This window comes from Apodemus sylvaticus, chromosome 22, assembly GCF_947179515.1.
Source record: "Apodemus sylvaticus chromosome 22, mApoSyl1.1, whole genome shotgun sequence".
Taxonomy (NCBI): domain Eukaryota; kingdom Metazoa; phylum Chordata; class Mammalia; order Rodentia; family Muridae; genus Apodemus; species Apodemus sylvaticus.
Window position 1 is genome coordinate 19623597 of NC_067493.1, and position 27909 is coordinate 19651505.

Below are 27909 nucleotides of genomic sequence, written 5' to 3' on the forward strand. Positions count from 1 at the left end.
TCCTTTTCATGGCCATTTATCCAACTCTCTTGTCCTTCCCCACACCCGATCCTGAATCTCCTATTCCCTCCCCCGATCCCCCTGCATACCTAGTTTCCTCTGTCCACCTACCTCTTAGGGCTATTTTATTTCCCCTTCTATGTGAGATTCAAGCTTCCTTCCCTGTGCCTTCCTTCTTGTTTAGCTTCTTTGGGTCTGGGTAGTATAGCATTGTACCTGTATTTTATGACTAATATCCACTTCAGAGTGAGAACATATCACGCATGTCCTTTTGTGATTGGGTTACCTTAGGATGATATTCTCAAGTTCCATCCATTTATGGCCATGATTTTAAGATTCTTACTCCATGGCATCTTCTCCTCTCTCTATCTTTCTTTTTTTCTTCCTTGTGGTTCTCCTCCTACTCCATGCCCAGGAACCCTAAACCCTATTCATCTATGTCTCTTCTGCTCAGCTATTAGCTGTCAGCATCTTTTTTCACCAATCATGGATAACTTTGGGCTCAAGGCCATATAGTGTCACCTGGGTAAGTCACATGCGTAGGTGTAGACTCTCTCCTTCCCGGGTTATCTGAGCCTTGAGGGCTAACATTCAGCATTACAATACAAGCAGCATCAGACCAACAATAGGACTGAGGTACATGCAAACTCACTAAGACTGGCAGTGCGCCCAGGGTGTGTGCAGGTTCAAGCCAGATAGGGTCTTAGCACTGGGGGTGGGGCAAGTAGCCCCTAACCTAGAACCCATCTACAACTGACACTAGTAAAGGAAAAATTTAATTCTTTCCAATGGAGACTTACAGGGCATATTAACCCACCAGAGTAGATGGCCAACACAAAACAAACTCAGTGGTGTTTTTGTAGACATTTTATCTCTCTGTGTTGCCCTGGCTGTTCTGGAGCTCACTGTGTAGACCAGACTGGCCTCAAACTCAGAGATCCTCTTACCTCAGCCTCTTGAGTGCTGGGATTAAAGCCGTGTGCCACCCCACCAGAAGTTTTGTCTCATATGGCTTTATTTGCGGATTTTTTTTTTTTGTCTTACTGGCATTTTGCATATATATTGTGGTTTCCACTTGCGTATTTTTATGGATTTTGGTGACTGTGTGCATTTGTTTGTTTGTTTCATCTCTTTATTGTGCTTTTTTTGTTTTCTTGTTTGAGGGGAAGAGGAGTTGGGTTGGGGGAGGGGAAACTGATCAGAATAAATCGGATGAAAACTTTTTTCAATAAAAAAGTAAAAGGAACCCTTGAAGTGACTTGTTGACACAGACAAGCTAAGTTGAAAGGTGAAGTCCTACGGTACCTTTCCCATGGTGCCATGTGCGAACAGGCACAAACAGGAGTCATCTGTCTCTGTAGCTGCTCTTCTCAGTAGGGTTCTGGTATATTGGGAAGAGGAACTTTCAAGCCCTTTTCTGGTAGCTCCTTTAGATCTCTGCACTGCACTTTCATGTCCTCTGGTCCTATAGGTCCCCTGAAATTTCTACTTCTTTGTCCCAGGTAGCCTAAGTTGACTAGGGATGGTGAGGGTTCAGGGGGACTTTTCAATGGGCTCTGATTCTCAGCCCTCCTGCCTCTTTCACATAGAGATCTCCCTGGCTTAAGTTCATTTATAGACCTTGTCTCTTGCAGGGTTAAACATTCATTCTTTTCACTGTGTATTCCTTTCACTGTTTTTTTCCTCTGAGTTCTGTGGAGAGGCTAGTAGTCTGCCATATGTGTATTACTGGGAGGGAAGCAGGCACACGGTAGGGTCACAATCCCATGAGTGGTGGTCTGACAGAGATCACAGTCACCTGCTGGGAAGTTTTAGAACAAAACTTCGCTGTTAGCTCAAGTTGCTCCAACATAGTTGGATTGTGGTTGTCTCTCGTTCTTACGAACTGAAGCAGTAAGGGACCCAGCATCAGTGAAGGGAGCTCCCTGTAGCACAGGCAAGCTGGGAAAGAGGATGACAGATGGCCATCACCACTACCACAATTCCCAGGAACCGGAGAAACATGAACTTCCTTGACTAGAGACACATCTGTGTTTATCATGCCATCAACAAGGGAAAGCAGAAGTAGGAAATTCACACGTTACTGTGAATTATTGTGCAGCTGGGGGATTAGTTCTCTGGTACTTCAGCTTATTGAAAGATTTATAACAACTAGAGAAAGATTTCTAAGCTAAAGTACACAGGGGACATGGATGGAAGAGAATATACAGGGATTGCATGCAATTTTTTGGGATGTATTAGCAATAACATGTGTACTGCATGGTCTGGAGAGTGATCTACTATAGCCATACTTCCGTTTCCCCTTTATTATGTGTGTATGTTTGCTTGCATGCATATCTGTACAACACTTGCATGCCTGATATTGTCAGACACTAGAAGAGGGCAATGGATCCCTAGGAAGTGGAGTTACAGACAGTTGTGAGAGTTCATGTAGATGCTGGGAATTGAACACAAGTCCTCTACAAAAGCAGTCCATCTCCCATACTTTTTCAGTTTTGAATGAGTTTATTAAGTATAAAGCAAGCCAAAGTAAAAGAATAAATAGCAAGTGATGGGTAGATAGAAGCCAATCATCGTCAAGTTGAGTGCTCAACATGTTAGGCAAAGTTAAAGAGAGAAGCCCCTTTAAGGCAGCCAGCTAGAGTTCCAAACATAAGGCTTCCTGGGCAGAGCAGTGTCCCCTGAGTGAGGCTTCCAAGTAAAAGTACAAATAGCAGTGGAAAGATAATGTGACTGAGTCAGGGCCTTACAAGTACCCAGCAGAAGCTGGCTGAGGAAGGTCCATTAAACCAATTAGCTAGAGCTCCCCATTGGGTTTCCAGAAGAGTAAAGTGGAAACCCCTCAGGCAAAAGTACAGACAGCAACAGACAGAAATGACATCCTCAAATCTGAATGCTCACAAAAGTCAGAAGAAACTGACTGAGGAAGTTGAGGCAGGCAGCTGGAGTTCGGGATTGGGCTGTCTCTCTATTGCTGAGCTCTTCCTGGATAAACTTCTGACTTCTCTGTTCCACTGCAGGCACTTTCACATCATGGGGTAAACATTAGTAACACCTGTTGGTAATGTTCACCTTCCAGCTGTTCTCAAGGATGCAATGTGTTTACCCTTAAGCTGTCCTGATGGGCAGATGGGCCCATCACACAGATGGGCAGGGGCTGCCCAACCCTAGATGAGATCTTTGAATGACACTTTGAGGTAAACATGCTTTGGTGTTACAGGGCAACCATAATTCCAGAGCCAGCTCCTTTGTGAGCTCAAATAGCATGTGACAATTTACCAATATAATGAATATTATAATGATCATAGTAATGTAAAGCCTCTGAGCTCACCAAGAAAGATGGGGGAGATGAATGAAACACACCCAGTCCATCAGTGCATACACAACTTCAATGTAGTTAAATTCATTGGCAAAATCACAGCTATGGCAGTAGGAGTTCGGAGACATCAAAGGAAAAACATCAGTGGTCCAGAACCATAGTGACTAACAGAGGAGACTGATGAGTTCCAGAAGTAATACTAAGATTTCTACGCCCATAGACAGGGAGAAGGAACTGGGAAATGGCGCAGGATTTTCTCTGTCCAATTACATTAGTGCAGAGGAGGTCTGTGATTGGACAGGGAAAAAGGGGTGGAGCTAAGAGGGTCAGAGAGAGGGAGCATGCCAGAGGGTGCAGAAGAATAGCTGTGGCCTCAGGACATGAACCCGCATGGCAATTACCAGCCACAAGTAGTTAAGTTTTCACAAGATTAGAAACATTGGAATAAAGCTTTTATCACTATCTACTGCCTCTAAAATTATTGTATTGGTAAACTGATTGTAAATTGTGATATTATTTATACATAAATCTGATTGGTTTATTAAGCCTTAAGAGTCTTGATTCTGCCTGGTAATTAGGTGTTGAGGAGCTGAAGGGGTTTACAGCCACATGGGAAGAACAAGGATGTCGGCCACCCAGCAGCCCCAGGACTCCCAGGGACTAAACCATCAACCAAGGGGTACAGATGGTTCTAGCCAAAAGTGTGGCAGAAGAATGTCATGTCAGGCATCAGTGGGAGGAGAGGTCCTTGGTCCTGTGAATGCTCAATAGATGCCCCAACAAAGGGAAATTGAGGAGGGGACAATGGGAGTGGGTCAGGTGCAGGGGCATATACTTGGAGGCAAGGTGTGGGGGGAGGGGTTGGGGGTTTTCAGGGAGGGGGTAAACCAGGAAAGGGCTTGGCATGTGAAATGTAAATGAGCCAGGAATACAGGAAACACCTGAGTGTCAGATCAGTTGGTACTCATCTGCCAGGGCCCCACCTGCCCCAGGAACAGGGCAGCACCACAGCCATCTGTGCACCTATCCTGATGGGATATCTGTTCTGCAGGGAGTCCTGCATTTAGAAGCAAGACTGCCCTCATTGCTCCTGTGACAGAGCAGGAAGGTACAGCCAGGAACGCAGGGAACACCTGAGTATCAGAAAAGTTGAGGCAGGGTCCACTAGGACCCCACCTGCACTCAGGAGCTGGGCAGCACCACAGCACTCTGTGCCAGGGGAGAGCCGGTCACCCAGAGGTGTTGAGATAGGCTTGCAGGCACACAGGAGGGACAAACACCAGACAGAGACAGCAGGACCAACTAACACCAGAGATAACCAGATGGCAAAAGGCAAACATGGGAATGTTACTAACAGAAATCAAGGCAACAATGGGACCATCTGAACTGAATTCTCCTGTAACAGCAAGTCCTGGATACCCCAACACACCCAAAAAGTAAGATTTCGATTTAAAATCACAGCTCATGAAGCTGATAGAGGGCTTTAAGAAGGACATAACTAACTCACTTAAAGAAATACAGAAGAACGCAAGTAAACAGGGAGAAGACCTTAAAGAACTATAGGAAAGCACAACCAAACAGATGAAGGAATTGAACAAAACCATCCAGGATCTAAAAATGGAGGTAGAAACAATAAACAAATCACAAAGGGAAACAACTCTAGACATAGAAAACCTAGGAAAGGAGTCAGGAGTCATGGATACAAGTATCAACAACAGAATACAAGAGATAGAAGAGAGAATCTCAGATGCAGAAGATACCATAGAAAGCATTGACACAACAGTCAAAGAAAATGAAAAATGCAAAAAGAACCTAACCCAGAATATCCAGGAAATCCAGGACAAAATGAGAATACCAAACCTACGGATTATAGGTACAGAAGAGAGTGAAGATTTCCAAATTAAAGGGCCAGTAAATTTTTTCAACAAAATTACAGAAAAAAACTTCCCTAACAGGAAGAAAGAGATGTCCGTGAACATACAAGAAGCCCACAGAACTCCAAATAGTTAGGACCAGAAAAGAAATCTCTCATGTCACATAATAATTAAAACACCAAATGCACTAAGCAAAGAAAGAATATTAAAAGCAGTAAGGGGAAAAGGTCAAGTAACATATAAATGTAGACCTATCAGAATTATACCAGACTTCTCGCCAGAGACTATGAAAGGCAGAAGATCCTGGGTAGATGCCATACAGACCCTAAGACAACACAAATGCCAACCCAGGCTGGTATACCCAGCAGATCTCTCAAATACCATAGATGGAGAAACCAAGGTATTCCATAACAAAAATAAATTTACACAATATCTTTCCACAAATCCAGCCCTTCAAAGGATAACTAATGGAAAACACCAACAAAAGGAGGGAAACTACACACTAGAAAAATCAAGAAATTAATCTTCTTTCAACAAAACCAAAAGAAGATAACCACACAAACATAAAAATTACATAAAAAATAATAGGAAGCAACAGTCACTATTCCTTAATATCTTTTAACATCAATGGACTCAAATCCCCAATAAGAAGACATAGACAAACAAACTGGATACATAAACAGGACCCAACATTTTGCTGCATACAGGAAATGCATCTCAGTGTCAAAGACAAACATTACGTCAGAGTAAAAGACTGGAAAACAGTTTTCCAAGCAAATGCTTCCAGAAAACAAGCTAGAGTAACCATTCTAATATTGGATAAAATTGACTTTCAACCAAAAATCATCAAAAAAGACAGGGGAGGACACTTCATACTCATCAAAGCAAAAATATACCAAGAACAACTCTCAATTCTGAACATCTATGCTCCAAATGCAAGGGCACACTCATTCATAAAAGAAACTTTATTAAAGCTGAAAGCACACATTGCACCTCACACAATAATTGTGGGCAACTTCAACACCTCACTCTTTTCAATACACAGATCAGGGAAACACAAACTAAACAGAGACACAGTGAAACTAACAGAAGTTTTGGACCAAATAGATTTAACAGATATCTATAGAACATTTCATCCTAAATCAAAAGAATATACCTTCTTCTCAGCAACTCATGGTACCTTCTCCAAAACTGACCATATAATTGGTCACAAAACAGATCTCAACAGATATAAGAAGATCGAACTAATCCCATGCCTCCTATTAGATCACTATGGAGTAAGGGTGGTCTTCAATAACAACAAAAACAACAGAAAGCCCATATACACATGGAAGCTGAACAATGCTCTACTCAATGATACCTTGGTCAAGAAAGAAATAAGGAAAGAAATCAAAGACTTTTCAGAATTTAATGAAAATGAAGGAACAACATACCCAAATTTATGGGACACAATGAAAGCAGTGCTAAGAGGAAAACTCATTGCTCTGAGTGCATCCAAAAAGATGCTGCAGAGGACATAAACTAGCAGCTTAAGAGCACACCTGAAAGCTCTAGAACAGAAAGAAGCTAATACACCCTAGAGGAGTAGACAGCAGGAAGTAATCAAACTCAGGGCTGAAATCAACCAAGTAGAAACAAAAAGAACTATACAATGAATCAACAGAACAAGGAGCTGGTTCATTGAAAAAAATCAACAAGATAGATAAACCATTAGACAGACTAACTAAAGAACATAGAGACAGTATCCAAATCAACAAAATCAGAAATGAAAAGGGAGATATAACAACAGAAACTGAGGAAATTCAAACTATCATCAGATCCTACTACAAAAGCTATACTCAACACAACTGTATAATAATGGATGAAATGGACAATTTCCTAGACAGACAGATACCAAATACCAAAGTTAAGTCAAATAAACCATCTAAATGGTCCCATAACTCCTAAAGTAATAGAAGCGGTCATTTAAAGTCTCCCAACCAACCAACCAAAAAAAAAAAAAAAAAAAAAAAAAAAAAAAAAAAAAAAAGCACAGGGCCAGATGGTTTTCTATCAGACCTTCAAAGAATACCTAACACCAATACTCTTCAAACTATTCCACAAAATAAAAATAGAAGGAACACTACCCAACTCATTCTATGAAGCCACAATTTGGCTGATACCAAAACCACACAAAGATCCAACAAAGAAAGAGAACTTTAGACCAATTTCCCTAATGAATATTGATGCAAAAATACTCAATAAAATTCTTGACAACTGAATCCAAGAACACATTAAAACGATCATCCACCATGATCAAGTAGGCTTCATCCCAGGGATGCAGGGATGGGTCAATATATGGAAATCCATCAATGTAATCGACTTTATAAACAAACTCAAAGAAAAAAACACATGGTCATTTCATTAGATGCTGAAAAAGCATTTGACACAATTTAGCATCCTTTCATGTTAAAAATCTTGGAAAGAACAGGAATTCAAGGCCCATACCTAAACATAATAAAAGCAATATACAGCAAACCAGTAGCCAACATCAAACTAAATGGAGAGAAACTTGAAGCAATCCCACTAAAATCAGGGACTAGACAAGGCTTCCCTCTCTCCCCATATTTATTCGATATACTACTTGAAGTTCTAGCTGGAGCAATTAGACAACAAAAGGAGGTCAAAGGGATCCAAATTGGAAAGGAAGAAGTCAAATTATCACTATTTTCAGATGATATGATAGTATACTTAAGCAACCCAAAAAACTCCACCAGAGAACTCCTACAGCTGATAAACAACTTCAGCAAAGTGGCCGTATATAAAATTAACTCAAACAAATCAATAACCTTTCTGTACTCAAAGGATAAACAAGCTGAGAAAGAAATTAGGGAAATGACACCCTTCACAATAGTCACAAACAACATAAAGTATCTTGGTGTGACTCTAACCAAACAAGTAAAAGATATGAATGACAAGAACTTCAAGTCTCTGAAGAAAAAATGGAAGAAGACCTCAGAAGATGGAAAGATCTCACATGCTCATGGAATGGCAGGATTAATATATTAAAAATGTTGCCAGAAACAATCTACAGATTCAATGCAATCCCCATCAAAATCCCAACTCAATTCTTCATAGAGGTAGAAAAAGTAATTCTCAAATTCATCTGGAATAACAAAAAACCCAGGATAGCTCAAACTATTCTCAACTTCTGGGGTAATCAGTATCCTAAACCTCAAGCAATACTACAGAGCAATAGTGTTAAAAACTGCATGGTATTGGTACAGTGATGGGCAGGTAGATCAATGGGATAGAATTGAGGACCCAGAAATGAACCCACATACCTATGGTCACTTGACCTTTGACAAAGGAGCTAAAACCACTCAGTGGGAAAAAGCCTTTTCAACAAATGGTGCTGGTTCAACTGGAGGTCAGCATGCACAAGAATGCAAATTAATCCATTCTTATCTCCTTGTACTAAACTCAAGTCCAAGTGGATCAAGGACCTCCACATAAAACTAGACACACTGAAACTAATAGAAACCGGGGAAGAGCCTTGAGCACATGGGCACAGGGAAAGTTTCCTGAACAGAACACCAATAGCTTATGCTCTAAGATCAAGAATTGACAAATGGGACCTCATAAGATTATAAAGTTTCTGTAAGGCAAAGCACACCATCAAAAGGACAAAACGGCAATCAACAAATTGGGAAAAGATCTTTACCAGCCCTACATCCAACGAAGGGCTAATATTCAATATATACAAAGAACTCAAGAAGTTAGACTCCAGAGAGCCAAATAACCCTATTAAAAATGGGGTACAGAGCTAAACAAAGAATTTTCACCTGAGGAATACTGAATGGCTGAGAAGCACCTAAAGAAATGTTCAACATCCTTAGTCATCAGGGAAATGCAAATTAAAAGGATCTTGAGATTCTACCTCACACCAGTCAGAATGGCTAAGATCCTAAACATAGGAGACAGCAGGTGGTGGTGAGAATGTGGAGAAAGAGGAAAACTCCTCCACTGCTGGTGGGGTTGCAAGCTGGTACAACCACTCTGGAAATCAGTTTGGCGGATCCTCAGAAAACTGGTCATATACTACAGGAGGACCCTCTTATACCACTCCCGGGCATATTCCCAGAGGATTCTCTAGCATGTAATAAGGACACATGCTCCACTATGTTCATAGTAGCCCTATTTATAATAACCAGAAGCTGGAAAGAACCCAGAAAATGTGGTACCCAATGGAATACTACTCAGCAATTAAAAACGATGAATTCACGAAATTCTTAGGCAAATGTGTGGAACTGGAAATTATCATCTTTAGTGAGGTAACCCAATCAGAAAAGAACACACATGGTATGCACTCACTGGTAAGTGGATATTAACCCAGAAGCTTGGAATACCCAAGACTCAACTCATATCAAATGATGTCCAAGAAGAAGGAAGAACAAAGTATGGATACTCTGGTCCTTCTTAGAAGGGGGAATAAAATACCCACATAAGGAGAAACAGAGACAAAGTGTGGATCAGAGTCTGAGGGAAAGACCATCCAGAGACTACCCCACCTAGTGATCCATCCCATATACAGTTACAAAACCCAGACAATCCCCACAAATACTTCCTGACCAGTGGTAGATATAACTGTCAACTGGAGGTTCTGTTAGTGCATGACAAATACAGAGGGGGACACTCTCAGCCAGCCACTGAACTGAGCACAGGGTCCCCAATGTAGGAGTTAGAGAAAGGACCCAAGGAGCTGAAGGGGTTTGCAGTGCCATAGGAGGAACAATGATATGAGCTACCCAGTACCCCCAGAGCTCCCAGAGAGACAAACATCAACCAGATGGGACACGTGGTGTTATCCATGGCTCCAGATGCATAGGCAGCAGAGGATGGCCTTGTTGGACATTAAAGGGAGGAAAGGCCATTGGTCCTGAAAAGGCTTGATGCTGTAGTGTAGGGGAATACCAGGAAAGGGGAGTCAAAGAGGGGTGATTGGGGAACAGGGAGAGGAGACATGGTTTATAGCAACTTTTTTTTTTGGGGGGGGGAGAACCAAGAAATATAAATAAAGAATATATCTAATAAAAATAATAAAGAAAAAGAAATTTAAATGAAGAATATATTCAATAAAAATATTTATCACACAAAAAAAGAGTCTTGATTCTGCCTGGTAATTAGATGTTGAGGTGGCAGATCGTGGGGTGTGTGGGGCGTTGCATGGAAGGGAGAGGTATCTGGAACTCTGCCAGAGAGATGATCCAATGGGGACAGAAGAGCTGGTGGGTCATTTTTTTAATATTTACCACAACAGGAAATGCAGGAGTAAAAGTTCACTGCCCGACTGGGATGCCCAGGCTGTGCAAACTGCAGGGAATGTCTGGTCATCACTTGTTGAAACAGGTAGTTGCAGTTTTTTTGCAGACCCAGAATTTCCTTTCATCACATTTGTTGTCATTCCAGCCATCATTTCTGAATTCCACACAGTCTTGTCCCCCAATATTGTTGGGCTGTCCTTTGTTCCAATACTTCTCAAGGCTGCAAAAACCATTCACAATTATACAAAACAGCAGCATTCCTATATTTTGAAAGACAATCACAGTTAGAAAAAAAAAATTAGGGAAACAGTTCCATTGACAATAGTCTAAAAATATCTTGGAATAAACCTAATCAAGGAAGTTAAGGACCTCTACAATGAAAACTTTAAAACCCAGAAGAAACTGAAGAAGACATCACGTGGTGGAGAGACCTTCTATGTTCAGGATTAACATCACGGAAAGGCCGTCACCCCCAAGGCAACCTACAGATTTAGTACAATCGCCACCAAAATGCCAATGCAATTCTTCACATAAGTAGAAATCTTACATTTTATGTGGAAATGCAATGGCCCAGGATAGCCAAAACAAACCTGAACACTGAAAGCACTGTTGGAGATATCAGCACTCTTCATTTCAAGACATACTATAGAAATGTAGTCATAACAATAGCCTAGTGCTTGCATAAATACAGGCATGTTGATTGATGGAATAGACCTGAACACCCAGATATATAAGTCCTCATTTCTACAGCTACCCAGCATTTGAAATAGTGAGACAATAAATACACATTGGAACAAAGACTGCATCCACAATGCTCCCTGAGCTTTATGAACCCTCTGTCACAGTTCCTGGAAATTGGCACATTCATACCTTCCTTGCATATGTGTGACAAACATGTCCTGTGTAGGACCTCATGATTTTCTCATGTCACTTTGACCTTTACCCTTGTCTTCCATGCTTGATAAGAGTTGTCCCACAGGGACCATGGCTATAAGGTACAACTATCCAATGTAAACTTTACACATACAATCACCTCCTCCACTGGGCTCTTGCACTCTGGGTCAATAAATACATATAAACCCAGGGCTAAATAACAAGCAACCAGGGACAGTGCCTACACTCCAGAACTTACTACTTACCTCCTTCCAAGCTGTGCTCCTTACTTTGACATATACCATACGGTTTTACCCACAGCTCCTGTTCTCTCTGGATTCCCACTGCTCTGGTCCTGGCTAATGTTTTCCACATGTGATAAAACCCTCTCTTTTTATGTGAGGGAGGATATGTGAGTATAGCATGCTATCTTTTCATGTATGTGTATATGATGGATACATGCATGTGTGTGCATGTATGTGATGTGTGTACATTAGTCAGTGCATGCAAGTGTAATGTATCTGTGCCTCATTGCACATGTGTACATGCATGTATATGTCTGTGATGTGTGTGTATGTATATGTTCATATATGAGTATGTGATACATGTGTTTGTGTACATGCCTACATGCATGTATGATGTATATGTGCTTGTCTGTGTTTGTGTGTGTGTGTGTGTGTGTGTGTATGTGTGTGTGTATAGGTGTATAGGCCAGAGGAGAACCTTAGGTGTCATCCATCAGGGACCCCTCAGTAGTCATCTACCTTTTTTTCTGAAGCAGGGTCTTCTACTGGATTGGAACCACCAGGTTAGGCTGGTTTTACCATGAGTCTCAGCAATTCATCTTTCTCTGTCTACCCTGAACTGCAATGACATACACACACAGCTATGTTCAGCTTTAATCAAACAAACAAACAAACAAACAAACAAAAAAACCTCAAATAAACCTGAATTATACACATCAAATTCTGGTCCTTTCTCATACTTGTGCTCCAAGCAGTTGACTGACTGAGCCATCTCCCCAGTCCAACATTCTACTCTTTTAAATGCTGTCATCCCTTGACCTAGTGACCTTCCTTCTGAAGCTGGCCATGATCACATTTCATTTAGATTACCCACACAGGCTACAGCCTCCTCCTTCAGCTCTAATGGTGGAACCTAAGAAGCTCCTGTCTTGTGTGAACATCAGGTCCTCCTTCCTCCATCTATTGGAGGAATGTTATTTACTCTTATTTCTACAAGTCAGGGAAGGTGGTGGCAGAGGTTGGGGGAACTAGAAAGGTAATACAGATCAGACACAGCCCCTCCCCTTACAGTCTCCAGGGTATTCCCTTTGCTGGGACTACCTGTCTGACAGAGGTGAACCATCCAGCCAGTACCACTCTCCTTCCTTGTTCAGATCTGACAGCCCCATCCAGGTATAGCCATTTTTCTTGGAAGTCTGCTGCAGGAAGCTCTGGAGGGGGAGAGAAAGAGTCAGGGGGCAGCCTTTTCCCTATTCCCTTGCTTGCCTTCATCAATGGATTCCAAAGCATTTTATATTTGGTAAATGAGCAAGTTTAGTTAGGGCTCCTTATAGGAGAGGGGTTCTTTATAGGAACAAGGACACCCTACCAGTAACTACACCATGGAAGAAGGTATCTTCCCAGTTCCCAGCAACTGTTAACTCCCTATCGATCCGTAGGGAGGCGTGGGTCCTTGGTATCTTCCCACTTCTACCATTAGTAACTGCCCATCAATCCTCAGGGAGAAGTGGGCTGGATTTAGTGTTTGATGGTATTATGTAGAGGCTATGGAAGCTGGGAAATGTGGCTTTGATGGAAGAGGTAGGTCACATTGGTAGCATCTTTGCAGTCTTGCCTCTGCTCCCCTCTCTGTGTGTCCTTTTACAAGAGGTAGGAGGCTTTCTTCTGCTATACCTTCATATTATATTTCTGCCTTGTCACAGACATAGAAGAAATGGGTCTAGATGACAGTGGACTGTAGTCTCTGAACTATGCATGATTTTCTTCCTGGAATTGGTTTTAGATATTTTGTTACAACAATGGAAAACTATTATGCTCCCCAATCTCTTGGCAGTAGGGTCTGCTTTAAATCTGATTTTAACCCTTTCACATTTCTAGTACACCAGTCAGGAGCCCCCATATGTTATGAGCAGTTCATTTTTTTTCCTTTGACACAGGCCTCATGGCCTTAAACTTATGTAGCTGAGGATGGCTTTAATCTCTTGATCCTTTTGCTTTTACCTCCCAAGAGCTGGGATGACAAGTTTGCATTATCACTGGCTTTTGTGGCCCTGAGGATTGAATTCACATATATTAGGCAAGCACTCTAAAAGTTGAGCTCTACCCTCAGCCTGATGTTCCCAGGAGTTCTGAATTATTTGCATACCTGGATCCTATAGGCAGATGCGCTGTAGACTTATGCTGGTAGTGTTCACAGTTGGCCATACTTCACATGCACTTGATAACACTACATGTTTGTGTGCCTTACATGTTCTGAGTACATCCACATAAATTTGCTCAAGGTCAGTTATGATAAAGCTAGATTATATCAGTTTCTGACTGTGGGTTATGCATGCATATGGTCTTCATGTCTTCATTGAGTGAACCTCACTGGTCACTTGAAATCAACCCTGGTGAGAATATTTATACGAAGGATTAAAAAAAATACCCCTGTCAAAGAAGCTGTTGTGCACTGGCCAGTACACTCACAGACATTCATTTTATGTTCCCCACAACATTTATCCATGTTGGGAACTTGGGTATGTCTATTTTCAAGGTACCTGGGAACACATGTTCATACCCACTTTTCACCCTTTCCAAGTAGAGCAAGTAGTCCATTTTCTAGAAAACATCATATATATATATATATATATATATATATATATATATATATATATATATATATATATATATAAACTGTCTCTGCCCTGGTTTGCCGGTATCCAGATGAATGCCCCAGAACAGTTAGCCAGTCACACCTGCTCCTCATGACTTTTGATGATGACTAGTTGGGCCTCCATATCTTGGCAGGCAGTGATGGAGCTGTGCCAGTCACGTTGTGACTTGGAGAAAAAGTAACAGTTTCCATTGAAGAATGTCCAATCCCAAGGGCAGAGGCGACAGAGGCTATCTGTTGATGAAAGTAGATCAGGTTGGACTTATATTTGAACCTCCTTGTTCCTGTGTTTGTCTAGCTTCAAGACCTCCAGAATAAGGCTCCTCCCTTGACATAGTACCTCATCAATCCATTACCCCCTCTCTACTTCTTAAGCTCTTTCTCCATTCCAAGAGAGCCCAGGATAGATGGACCCATTTTCTCCAGAGATGACAGAAGACTGGCTTAACTGGGTGCCTACTGAGTGCATGATCATTGTTGACCATCACATGCTTTCCTTATTTTTTATCACTATTCCAAATTCACAGATAAGGAATTGAAATTGCAGAGATGGCCAGAGACTAGAACAGAGTGACCCCACATGAAGGCCCTCTCCGAATCAGGGACATTTGGTTTTGCTCACTCACCTACTTCAGATTTCATTTGGCTCAGATCTTGGTACATTTTCTCTTGCTTTTTCTGTTCCCACTGAATTTCATCTGAGGTGGGGATCTTGGAAACTTGACAGAAAAGATATTTTAATTATTAAACATTCACTGGGTTTTATATATCACACAGACACTGTATTAAAAATCTCCTTCAAAGATAAGGAATCCTAACACTCTAGAACCCTCTACTGTTTCTATTTCACCCGCCAAACAAATAGAAATGGGGGTTGGGTTCCAAGAAGCTGCTCTTGTCAGCGCTTCTTCATGTTTTGGACCTAGACGTCTGAGCTGAAAGGTCACCCAAGGGAACTCCAGCTACTGAGATGACCCTGACCTTGGATGATGATGGCCACTAGAAGTCCAGCAGAGAGAATGAGGAACAGCAGCTGCAGCGCCAGAGGAATGTAGCCTCTGTCTGGAAATCCTGCAAGGCCAAGGATAGATAGTTTACTACTGGCCCAGAGAACCTAGAGATAGCCTCTTCATGTCAGGATCCATAGCCTTAGCTTTCTCATCCCCAGGAAGGATTTCTAAAGTCAGTTTCCAACCAAATGTCCAGACCCATAACTTTCCCCTTTCCATGACTTGACTGTTGAGATCTGGAGCCTCAAGCTCTTCAGAATCCAGGTACTGAGTCCCAATTCTCCACCTTCTCAGGACTTAGAGGTCCAGAGATTAAACCTCTATATCGCCAGGATGGAGGGACTCATCCACAACCTCCACTTCCCTGGGTTTTGGGGTTTCAGAAGTCAACTTTCAGTCAGGGCTGAATGTCTAGAAACTGCACCTCTCAGTGACTCCGGGATCTAGACACCCAGTCTTAAATTTCTAGGACCAAATTTCTGATGGGAGATATCTACTCCTCATCCTATGATATTTCTGTACTTGGAAAACTGTTGAGTTCTAAAGTTGGACAGAATCTGAGCCTATTTTCAAGTATTTATTACCATGAGTTATCAGCTTTTCTCCTCATCTAAGCAGGCAGAGCTTTGGTCAGAACCTAGACAGGCTGAGACATGAGCTAATCATCACCCAAATTACCTCCCCAAGCTCCCAGAATTCTAGTGTAGTCTTACCCAGAAAGCCCATCTGCTGTGTCCTCATGTCTTTGGATAGTTCTGTTCCTTGGTGCCTGGTCCTACTTAGAACAACAGCTTTTATCTGCTGCCCACTGTGCCTTATTTGTCACAGCTACTCTTCTTAGGAAGAGAAACAAGGAACTTGGTTCCAGCACCGGAAAGAGGTAGAGGAGAAGGAAGATTTTGACACAATATAGCAGAGGCCTCAAATTCTAAGAATTTCAGAGAACTGTGTGTGTTCTGATCTCCATCACAAAGAGATCTGGTTCACCTATGGGATGGGCAAACTATATAGTGATTTTCATGTAACAGTAACTTGTCATATAAAATTATTTCATTTTAAATTTGTGTGTACACACAAGCTTTTCTGTGTTGATATATGTATCATGTTCTCGTGCATATATGAGTGTACATGTGTGTGCATGAATGTGATATGTGTGTACAGCATATGGAGGCCAGATCACTTTGGACATAATACTTTAGTGCTATCATTTTTTAAAAAGATTTCTTTAAAACAGGGCCTAGAGAGATGACTCAGCAACTAGCAGGACTGTTGTTCTTCAAGAAGACCTGGCTTTAGTTCCCAGCACCCATGTCATGTCAGGCAGCTCACAACTGCCTGGAGCTACAGGTCCAGGGTATTTGATTTCCTCATTTGGCTCTTAAGGCATTGCACTCAAATGGCATACACACAGATGCACATATAAATAAAAAATAAAAGCAAATCTTTTTAAATGTTTTATTAGCATATTCCAATTACACATAACAATGATTTTCATTAAAGTTTTTACATACATGTACACAATACATTTTCAAAAGATTCATTTCATTTTTAAGCGTGTGTGTGTGTGTGTGTGTGTGTGTGTGTGTGTGTGTGTGTGTGTGTGGTGAGGCCATTGGTCTTAGATCCCTCTGGAACTTGAGTTCATTGTGAGCCATCTGACATGGTTATTGGGAATTCAACGCAGGTCCTCTGTAAGAGCACTACTGCTCTTAACAGCTGAGCAGTCTCCACCCACAGTGTATTTTGATTATATTCATCTGTTACATTCTCTATTCCTGTTCCTGCTCATTCCCTTCCTCTGTGTGTGTGTGTGTGTGTGTGTGTGCGCGCGTGCGCGAGCATGTGTGTATGTTGGGGTTTGCTTACAGAAAAAGCACTGGAGAGGTTTTTTTGTTTTTTTGTTTTTTTGTTTTGTTTTTTATTTTTTGTTTTTTTTCAGGAGGATGGACATCTTATCAGTAGCTACACCACTGAAGAAATGTCTCTCCCTCACTAAGATTTAACTGCATTCTCCGGGCTCAGGGATACACACACACACACACACACACACACACACACACTCTGAACTTAGCCCCAGCTTCCCAGTCATTAGTATGAATTTTCTCTCACTGGTCTGGAACCTGCTAAGTAGGCAATCAGCAAGCCCCAAGAATCTACAGTTCTCTTCCTCCTCAGTACTGGGATTTCACAGCAGTGCCACCACACCCGATTTTTTTTTTTATTTTTTATTTTTTTTGAATTTGGTTTTGGGAACTGAATTCAGGACTTTCTGCTTCTGAGGCAAGCACATTTTTTAAATGGACCTTTCTCTCTAGCCTTCTAATTTCTTCTAGTTCCTGTTAATTTTTTCTCTATCAGTAGCAAAGTCAGGGGTTTGCAATGTCCCCAGTCTTCCCAGAAAACTCTGCCCTGTGATACCAGGCCTTTGGTGCTATAAATCATAGCGATTTCTGCTGACTGGGAATCTGGGATGACTCCTCATTTTATTTCATTAATGCCTTATTAATTTATCTGTTACTTTTTCCTTTCCCTCTTTTGCTCATCCTCTCCCTCTTCCAACCACTCCCTCTACTTTCATGGTAGTGTGTGTGTGTGTGTGTGTGTGTGTGTGTGCAGGCATATTAATATGTGTGTGTGTCTGTGTGTACAAAATGGCTCATGTGTAAAGGTGCTTGTCACCAAGCCTGATGGCTTGTGTTCAATACCAGAGACCTAGTGGTTGAAGGCGAGAATCCATTCCTATAAGCACTTCTCCAGTCTTCACATCCTCCCTCAAACTAAATAAATATAATTACAATGAAAAAGACTAAGTAGCATACAAAGTATCAGGATTCATTATGATCTTTTTGAAACAGGATTTGATTTTAGTAATCTTTTTACCCATTCTTCCCCACATCTTCCTCCCCTCCTATCCCTTCTGCCCCGTGCTCCTCTCCCCTCCCACCCCTTCCTCCCCATGCTCTCCTCCCCTCCTATCCCTTCCTCCCCATGCTCTCCTCCCCTCCCACTCCTTCCTCCCTATGCTCTCCTCCCCTCCCACCCCTTCCTCCCCATGCTCTCCTCCCCTCCCACCCCTTCCTCCTCATGTTCTCCTCCCCTCCCACTCCTTCCTCCCTATGCCCTCCTCCCCTCCCACCCCTTCTTCCCTATGCCCTCTCCCCTCCCACTTCTTCCTCCCCATGCTCTCTTTCCCTGAAGCTTTTTGCCCATGATGGCTTCTGTTTTCAGGTCCCATATTCTAGTGCCTTCTCATACTTACCCAATACTTCCTCCTCTTCTCTTCTGGTCCTAGTTATAGTTTGGCACTCCATAACACACTTAGACACATATACACATTAAATGTTGGGACTCATATATGTGAAAGAACATGTAGTTTTCCTGAGTCTCAGTAACCTCAATATAATACTTTCCAGATCCATGCATGCATTATCCTGAAAATTTTATTTCTCATAGTGAATAAAATTCCACAGTGTATATAAAGTATGTTTCTTTCTTTTTTTAGTGATATAATTGCTTTATTTTCTTTTTTATTGGATATTTTACTTATTTACATTTCAAATGTTATCCCCTTTCCTGATTTTTCCTCAAAGTAAATTTTTATTATGCATCCATCTATTGAAGGGAGTTTAGGCTGATGTGTGGGGATTCCCATTAGGGCCTTTTCTGAAGTGCTTCATATTTATATTCACCCAGTTTACGGGTGGATCATTTTGATTCAGCTTGGCCAGGTAATGGGCCCAGGGTAGCACAGTTAGAAATGGTAGAGCAATAAAATGATAGGAGGGGCTCAAGAGGCCCCAGTTCTCCAGGAGGGGACAGTTAATCATTGATGGGGGAGGGATTCACAGTGTCCTTCCCTCCTTGAGAGGTTTGTAGGCAGTTTATGGCTCCTGGGAGATGAAGGAACATTTTCTTCAGTGGTATAGTCATTGAGAAGTTTCCCATGTTCCTTTAAGCAACCCCTTATCCTTGCACATAATCCCAACTCTGTTACACAGAAAAGTACATGAGAGTGAAAGAGGACTATGTGAGAAAACAAGGGGATATACATTGTTTATATGTATATAAACGGGGAGGGTAATGAAGTGAGTGCAATAAAAATACATTATATAGCAGGGTGTAATGGAGCATTACACCTTTAATTTCAGAATTCAGGAGGCAGAAGGCAGAAGGTCTCTGTGAGTTCAAGATCAGCCTGGTGGACATAGTGAATTGGTGGACACTCAGAGCTACATAGTGAGATCCTGTCTCAAAGAAGCAAGCAAACACACACACAGACACAGACATAGACACACACACACAGACACACACAGACACACACACACAGACACACACACACACAAAATGCATTATATACATAATTGAAAAGGCACTGATAAAACCCACTGTTATGTATAATTAATATATTCTAATAAAACATTTAGAAAGGAAATTATCTTAATGATGGTGAATTTTTATTTCTAAAGGTCACAGGGTTAGGAAAATGGAGCATAGAGCCTGACTGCACTGTTCAGGACATGCATTAAGGATGCAGCTATGATGTGAGCTGGCACAGTAGCTCTTGCAACCCCAGCCTGGTCTCTTTTCTAGCATATATGCAGCACAGGACCCTTAGGTCTTCCCACATGTCACTACCCACTGGGGTAGTGGTAGACAGTTTTGAACTGGCTGCTGGAAATGACTCTTTGAACACCTGCTATTTCATACAGGTAGCATGCTGCAACAAAAATGTTTTAAAATCCTTGAAAAACTATCCTAGTTTGTTTCCACAGAGCACATTTGCTCCAAAGAAAGTTACACACTCTTGAGGAGGAAACAAAAAGCTGCCTAGGTTTATTTAGGATAGCTGTATTTTGGAAAATTCCACGTGGCCATCAATAAGTGAGTGGGAGAAAAATAGTGGCCTTTTGACAGAATGAGGACTACATAGCCATGAAAAAGAAAATTCTTAATGAAGGCAACAACATGTATAGAAGAGTGGAGCATTCAGATACAAATACTCCAGGAGCTCAGGATGTGTTTCAATTAATGAAGTGCTAGCTGTGCAAACACAAGCACCTGAACTCAAGCCTTATGGTCTTTGGTTTTGTTTTTAAAAAGCCAGTTTGGCATCTCCATGTTGTAAATGGGCGTTGTGCTGTTCTTGTGAACCAATACCCTAATGAATAAAGAAGTCAATCACTGGGCAAGTAGGTGGGACTTCCAGGCTGTATGAAAGAAGACAGGAGGCAGGAGGGAGTTATTTCTTTTTGGAGCTGGGACAGCATGGGGGTAAGATGTATCTGATAAGAGTTTCCTAGTATCATGATGAATCCACAAGGATCTGCCACTGGAGGGATCAGATTTTAATAAGGCTTACAAGATTAGGTTTTAGTTCTGCCCATAGATTGAGTTACCATTGTTTCTGAACTAAGTTTGTGTTGTGTTTTCCTTCATGCAGTGGGCTAATCTGGGTTCAGAGAGAAAGGTACAGCAGCAAAGTGTGGGTTTTCTAGATGTGTACCACAAAGACCGTGGAGGATTTGAAGCACAGGTTATGACCTGCCACTGGGAACATAGTGAGCAGGGTGGAGACATTTCAGAAGTTCCAGTGAATCTCCACAAATCTCTAGTGCATGACTGGCCAGGCTACTGGGACAAGGAGTTAGAGGCACAAGTGCAGAAATGTGCTGGTTCTACTTTTTTAATATTTCCCCCAACAGATGGCGAACCAATGTGTTCACTGGACCTGAATCCACTAGAAACATAAGATTATTAGCCTGAGAGTTAGTTGATGATCCACTGCATTCAGACTAGTCAAGGATCAGCTGCACTCAGAACAGTTGGACAGCATCTAGACTGCTTCACTGAACACCTGACAGTCTGAAAGCTTCCCAGGAGATCTACTGCATCCAGAACAACAGATCAGCAGCTTCTCTGTCCCTGTGAAGAGCACCCACTAGGAAGACCCCATGGGTGGTCTGCTGCAGCCAGGGCCGTAGGCCTACCAGAAGACCTAAAGCAACCCAGAGACAAGAGAGACAGACTCCAGACTAGCAAACTCCAGGGATATCCAGATGGTGAAAGGCAAGAGTAAGACCAAAAGCAATAGAAGCCAGTATATGTGGACATCATCAAAACCCAGTTCTCCCACCACAGCAAGCCTTGAATACAACAAAATACCTGAAAATCAGGCAGCTGACCTAAAATCCTATCTCATGAAAATAATAGAGTCCTTTAAGGAGGATATCAGTAACTCACTGAAAGACAGGAAAATACAGTAAGCAGATGAAGAAATTGAACAAAGCAACCCAAGACCTAAAAGTGGAAGTAGAATCAATAAAGAAAACATAAATGGAAGCAAACCTGGAAATGGAAAACCTAGGAAACAGATCAGCATTTACAGATGTAAGCATCACCAACAGAATGCAAAAGATAGAAGAGAGAATCTCAGGTGTAGAAGATACTGTAGAAGAGATTGACACAATTGTCAAAGAAAATACAAAACGTAAACACTCCTAACCCAAAGCATCCAAGAAATTCAGGACCCAATGTAAAGACCAAATCTAAGAATAATTGGAATAGAGGAAAATGAATATTCCCAGCTCAAAGGACTTGGAAATGTCTTCAACAAATTCATAGAAGAAAGTTTCCCTAACCTAAAGAAAGAGATAGCCATAAAGGGGCAAGAAGCCTATAGAACACCCAATATATGGGGGAAATCCTCTTGTCTCATAATAATCAAAACACTAAACACACAGAACAAAGAAAGAATATTAAAAGCTACAAGGGAAAAGGGAATAGATTGCAGAAAATAGTCATAAGGACTGAAATCAATCAATTAGGAACAAAGAAAAAGAATAAAACAAAGAATCAATAAAATCAAGAGTTGATTCTTTGAGAATATCAACAACATAGACAAACCCTTAACCAAACTAACTAAAAGGCACAGAGACAGTATCCAAATTAACAAAATCAAATGAAAAAAGATATATAGCAACAGAAACTGAGGAAATTATAAAATTAATAGTTCTTACTACAAAAGCCTATACTCAATAAATCTGGAAAATCTAGATGAAATGCATAGTGGGTAGTTTAAAAAATAAGATCCATGCTGAAGTGGCTACACCCTTGAGTTGCTGCAAATAGAAAATACCAGACAATCTTAGTTTAAAATCAACATATGGCACAACCCCTGGGTGTGGGATCTATTGTCCTAAACTCATCTATTATTCTATGTTGGAAAATTCCCCTACAGAAATGGATGACTGATACCACAAACCAAAGTTAAATCAAGGTCAGATAAACCATCTAAAGAGTCCCATAACCCCTACAGAAATAGAAGCAGTTATTAAAAACTTCATAACCAAAAGAAAAAAAAGGGTCTGGGGCCAGATGGTTTTAGTGCAGAATTCTTCCAGACCTGCAAAGAAGAGCTATCCCAATACTCCTGAAACTATTTCATAAACTAGAAGCAAAAGGAACACTACCTAATTAAGTCTATGAGGACACAGCTACCCTGATACCTAAAACCATACAAAGAGCCAAAAAATAAGGAGAACTTCAGACCAATTTGGCTTATGAACACTAACTCAAATATACTCATAATTTATTGCAAACAGAATCCAAGAACACATAAAAAAAACATCCTTCACCACAGTCTAGTAGGCTTCATCCCAGGGATGCAGAGATGATTCATTTTGCGAAAATCCATCAGCATAATCAACTATGTAAACAAACTCAAAGGAAAAAAATATCACAAGATCATCTCATTAGATGCTGAAAAAGCCTTCTACAAATATCCATCACTTTTATGTTAAAAGTCTTGGAGAGATCAGGAATTCAAGGTACATACCTAAACATAATAAAAGCAATATAAAGGAAACACATTGCCAACAGAAAATTAAATGGGGAGTAGTTTGAAGCAACCCCATTAAAATCAGGGACCGAACAAGACTGCCCATGCTCCCCCCATCTATTCAGTATAGTATTTGAAATTCTAGGTAGAGCAATAAGGCAACAAAAGGAGATCAAGAGGATATAAATTGGAAAGGAGGAATTCAAGACATCACTATTCACTGATGATATGATAGTTTACATGAGTGACCCCCAAAATTCTACTACAGAACTTCTACAACTGATAAACAACTTCAGTAAAGTGGCTGGATATAAAATTAACTCAAAGAAACTGATAGCCCTCTTTTATACAAATGATAAAGAGATGAGAACTAAATTAGGGGAACAACACCCTTCACAATAACCACAAATAATATAAAATATCTTGGGGGTAACTCTAAGCAAGTAAAAGATCTGCATGATAAGAACTTTAAGTTCCTGAAGAAAGTAGTCTAAGAAGATATCAGAAGATGGAAAGATCTTCCATGCTCATGAATTGGTGGGATTAACATAGTGAAAATGACCATCTTATCAAAAGCAATCAACAAATTCAATGCAATTGAATCTAAGTTCTAACACAATCAAAATTCTAACACAATTTTTACAGACTTTGGAAGAGCAATTCTCAACTTCATATGGAAAAATAAAAAACTCAGGATAGCCAAAACAATCCTTAACAATAAAAGAACTTCTGGAGGAATTTCTGACCTCAAGCTGTACTACAGAACAATAGTGATAAAAACGGCATGGTATTGGTACAGAGTCAGACAGTTTGATCAATTGAATAGAATCAAAGTCCCTGGGTTCTTTCCAGCATCTGGCAATTATAAATAGGGCTGCTATGATGCTGGAAAGAACCCGGTATCCCTCAGCAGAAGAGTGGATGCAAAAAATGTGGTATATCTACACAATGGAATACTATTCAGCCATTAGAAACAATGAATTCATGAAATTCTTAGGCAAATGGATGGAGCTAGAGAACATCATACTAAGTGCGGTAACCCAGACTCAAAAGATGACTCATGGTATGCACTCACTAATAAGTGGATATTAACCTAGAAAACTGGAATACCCCAAACATAATCCATACATCAAATGAGGTACAAGAAGAAAGGAGGAGTGGCCCCTGGTTCTGGAAAGACTCAGTGAAGCAGTATTCAACAAAACCAGAACGGGGAAGTGGGAAGGGGTGGGTGGGAGGACAGGGGAAGAGAAGGGGGCTTACGGGACTTTCAGGGAATGGGGGGGCTAGAAAAGGGGAAATCATTTGAAATGTAAATAAATTATATCGAATAAAAAAATTAAAAAAAAAAAAGAATCAAAGTCCCAGATTATGACCATAATGGAGCATAGAAATAAGCCCACTCACCTATGGACACTTAATTTTTGACAAAGAAGCCAAAACTGTACAATGGAAAAAAGAAAGTATCTTCACCAAATGGTGCTGGTCTACCTGGCAGTCTGCATGTAGATGGATGCAAATTAATCCATATTTATCAACCTGGACAAAGCTCAAGTTCAAGTAGATCAAGAATCTCCATATAAAACCAGATATGCTCTATCTAATATTGGAGAAATTAGAGAATATCCTTGAACTCATTGACATAGAAGAAAATATCCTGAACAGAACACCAATGACTTAGGCTCTAAGATCAACAATAAGTAAATGGAACCTCTTGAAACTGAAATGTTTCTGTAAGACAAAGGACACTGTCAATAGGACAAAACTTTGGTTTATAGATTGGAAAAATTTCTTCACTAACCCCACATCAGATAGAGGATTAATATCCAAAATATATCATGAACTCAGGAACTTAGACTCCAGAAAACCAAATAATCCAATTAAAAATGGGATAGGAGGCCCCAGGGAGTTTAGGGTAGGGGTGGGGACATCCACGTGGAGATAGGGGGTGGGGAGGAGGTATGGGATGTGGGACAGTCAGAGGGTGGACAGGGGAGAAATAAAATATGTAGTGTAAAAAATTTATTATTTAATTAAATTAAAAAATGAGGTACAGAACTAAACAGAATTCTCAATAGAGGAATCTCAAATTGCCAAGAAGCACTTAAAGAAATGTTCAACATCCCTTGCCATCGGAGAAATGCAAATCAAAAGAAACAAGAATTAATCAGAATGGCTAAGATAAAAAACTCAAGTGTTGACAAGGGTGTGGAGAAAGAGAAACATTCCTGCATTGCTGATGGGATTGCAAATTGATACAACCACTCTGCTACTCAATCTGGTGCTTCCTCAGAAAATTGGAAATAGTTCTACCTGCAGATCCAGATACTCCTGGGCATATACCCAAAAGATGCTCTACTGTATCACAAGGACATGTGTTCCATTGTGGTCATAGCTGCCTTATTCGCAATAGCCAGAAACTGGAAGCAACCCAGATGCCCCTCACCCAAAGAATGGATATAGAAAATGTGGTTCATTTACACAATGAAATAGTATTCAGCTATGAAAAACAAGGGCATAATCAATTTTGCAGGAAAATGGATGGAACTAGAAAAGATCATCCTGAGTGAGGTGACCCAGACTCAAAAGGACATGCATGGCATGTACTCTCTGACAAATGCATATTAGCCAAAAGGTACAGAATACTCATAATACACCCCATAGATCCTAAGAAGTTAAATAAGAAGGAAGACCCAAGTGAGGATGCTTCAATCCCACTAAGAAAGGGGAACAAAATATCATAGGAGTCAGAAGAAGGGAGGAACCTGGGTAGGAGAGCAGAGTGGGAGGGCAAAGGGGGGGTGAGGATCAGGTAGGAGGAGCAGAAGAGAGTCCCAGAGGGCCAGGAGAGTGAATGGAATTATGCAGCAGTGGGGTGTGAGGGGACCTCTAGAAAGTCCTAGAGACCCGGAATGGGGGAATCTCCCAAGACTCAGTGTGTGTGACCTCAGCCGCAATGCTCAATACTGCCGATATGGAACTGGATGAGACAGCCTCTAGTAGTCAGACATGACTACCAATTGAGGGATGGGATCACCAATGCACCTACAAAATTTTCAACCTAAAATTGCTCCTGTCTTTAAAAAGAACACACAGGGGCAAAAATGGAGGAGAGATGGAAGGAATGGCCGACCAGGGATATATAGAATAGGCAGACACCACACCCTGACACTATTTCTGATGCTACATTGTGCTTGCAGACAGAAGTCGAGCACGGCTGTCTGTTGAGAGGCTCTACCATCCACTGCCTGAGACAGATGCAGATACTCATAACCAAACAACATACAGAGGTTGGGAAGCCCATGGAAGAATTGGGGAAAGAATTGAAAGAACTGAAGAGATGGCGACGCCATAAAAAGACCAACAGTATCAACTAACCCAAGCCCTTAGGTGCTTCCAGATACTGAGTCATTAACCAGAGAGGATATAGGGACTGGTCCAAGACCCCAGACACAGATGTAGCAGAGGACTGCCTTGTCTGTCCTCAGTGGGAGACCTAAAGAGACTTGATGCCCTAGGATTGGGGAATACATGGCGGAGGCCCACTGTCTGAGAGGCAAAGGGGAGGGTAGACAGGGGGAAAACTCTGTGAGGGGGGACCAGGAAGAGGGCAACGTTTAGGATGTACAGGAATAAAATAATTAATAAATAATGATAATAATAAAAGCCAGTTGTGGTGATGTTTGTAATCCTGGTGCTTGGGAGGCACAGACAGGTAAATCCCTGGGGCTTGTTGTTAACCTGTGTGTGGTAGGAATAAAATGGCTCAGTGTGTAAAGCAAAGGCACTTATAACCAAGTCTGAAAACCTGGGTTCGATCCCCAGACCCTTACCTGTGCTGTGGTTTGTGTATACCCCTTCTCCCTAGTAAATTAATAATTGTAAAAAAATGTTTTTAGGAAGGTGGACAGTGTTTCAGGAACGACACCATAGTTTGTCCTCTGGTTTCCATGCACACGTACATACATGCATCCACACATATGTGTGCATCCCACACATGTACACATATACACTTATATGTATCCACATCCAGTAAAGGAAAATCAAATGAGTAGATTCATTTTTGTGCTTTTTAGTTTGTGTATGTACGTGTGAGAATATGAGAGTATGTGGGTGCAATGTGAGCATGTTGGGGACATATTCAAATGCCTGATACGTGCTGTTAGATATAGAAGAGAAAGGAGCAGCAGGAACTTTTATTTAGAAAGGAGCTGACAGAAAGTTACTATTAAAGAATGAGCTTTCTTAAGAGATAGGTACCACCATGATGGGATCCATGAAACACATTCCAGATAGGGAGCATTAAAAATAACAATTTATTGTATTTGATAAAAAGGAGCTGAGTCTCCAAAGAAGGGAGGCATCCTACAAAAACTGGAGAACTGCAAAATTTAGATTGCATAAAGGGAAAGGTAGCCATCATGGATAGGATGGCCCAAAGGCCCAGAACAAGAGAGCCCCCTCTGAGTCTGCCATTCCCATCATCTCAGTGGACATATGTGAAGATGGAAGGAAGTTGGGGGGTGTTTGAAGGAGTGCCAGCAGTGTAGGGAAAGTCAGAAGCTGACATGGTGCTCTGGGGAATCCAGTAGCATTGGGAACTCCCATTGAACCACGTGGGTGTTGCCACCATGGCTTGGCCAGTGGTCTAAGCAAGCATGAGCCAGTTCATTGTGTGGATTGAAGTGCCTAGAGGAGAAGAGAAAGAAAAAGAGTAAAACACAGGACTGTGGTGGGGAGGTAAAGGGGGGGTGGGGGGTGGGGTAAGGGGAAAGGACTGCACCACTTGTTA

The 27909-nt window shown here is 41.3% G+C and overlaps 1 protein-coding gene across 3 annotated transcripts in view; it reads right to left on the bottom strand.

Annotated features, from left to right (window-relative positions):
- Positions 1–10282: 10282 nt before the first annotated feature.
- The window catches only part of LOC127672555 (CD209 antigen-like protein E), a 57941-nt gene continuing 40314 nt past the window's right edge, over positions 10283–27909 (bottom strand). Inside the window, exons 1-6 of one of the 3 annotated variants that reach the window (XM_052167739.1) lie at positions 15994–16099; positions 15252–15341; positions 14897–14989; positions 14353–14504; positions 12716–12825; positions 10283–10716 (exon numbers count right to left, since the gene is read on the bottom strand). In XM_052167739.1, coding sequence (XP_052023699.1) covers positions 10566–10716; positions 12716–12825; positions 14353–14504; positions 14897–14989; positions 15252–15341; positions 15994–16021 — 624 coding nt within the window. In that variant the 5' untranslated portion in view covers positions 16022–16099 and the 3' untranslated portion in view covers positions 10283–10565. Of the gene's footprint in view, positions 10757–12715; positions 12826–14352; positions 14505–14896; positions 14990–15251; positions 15342–15993; positions 16100–27909 lie in introns of those variants that run through there. The other 2 variants (XM_052167734.1, XM_052167736.1) reach the window with 2 other exon arrangements.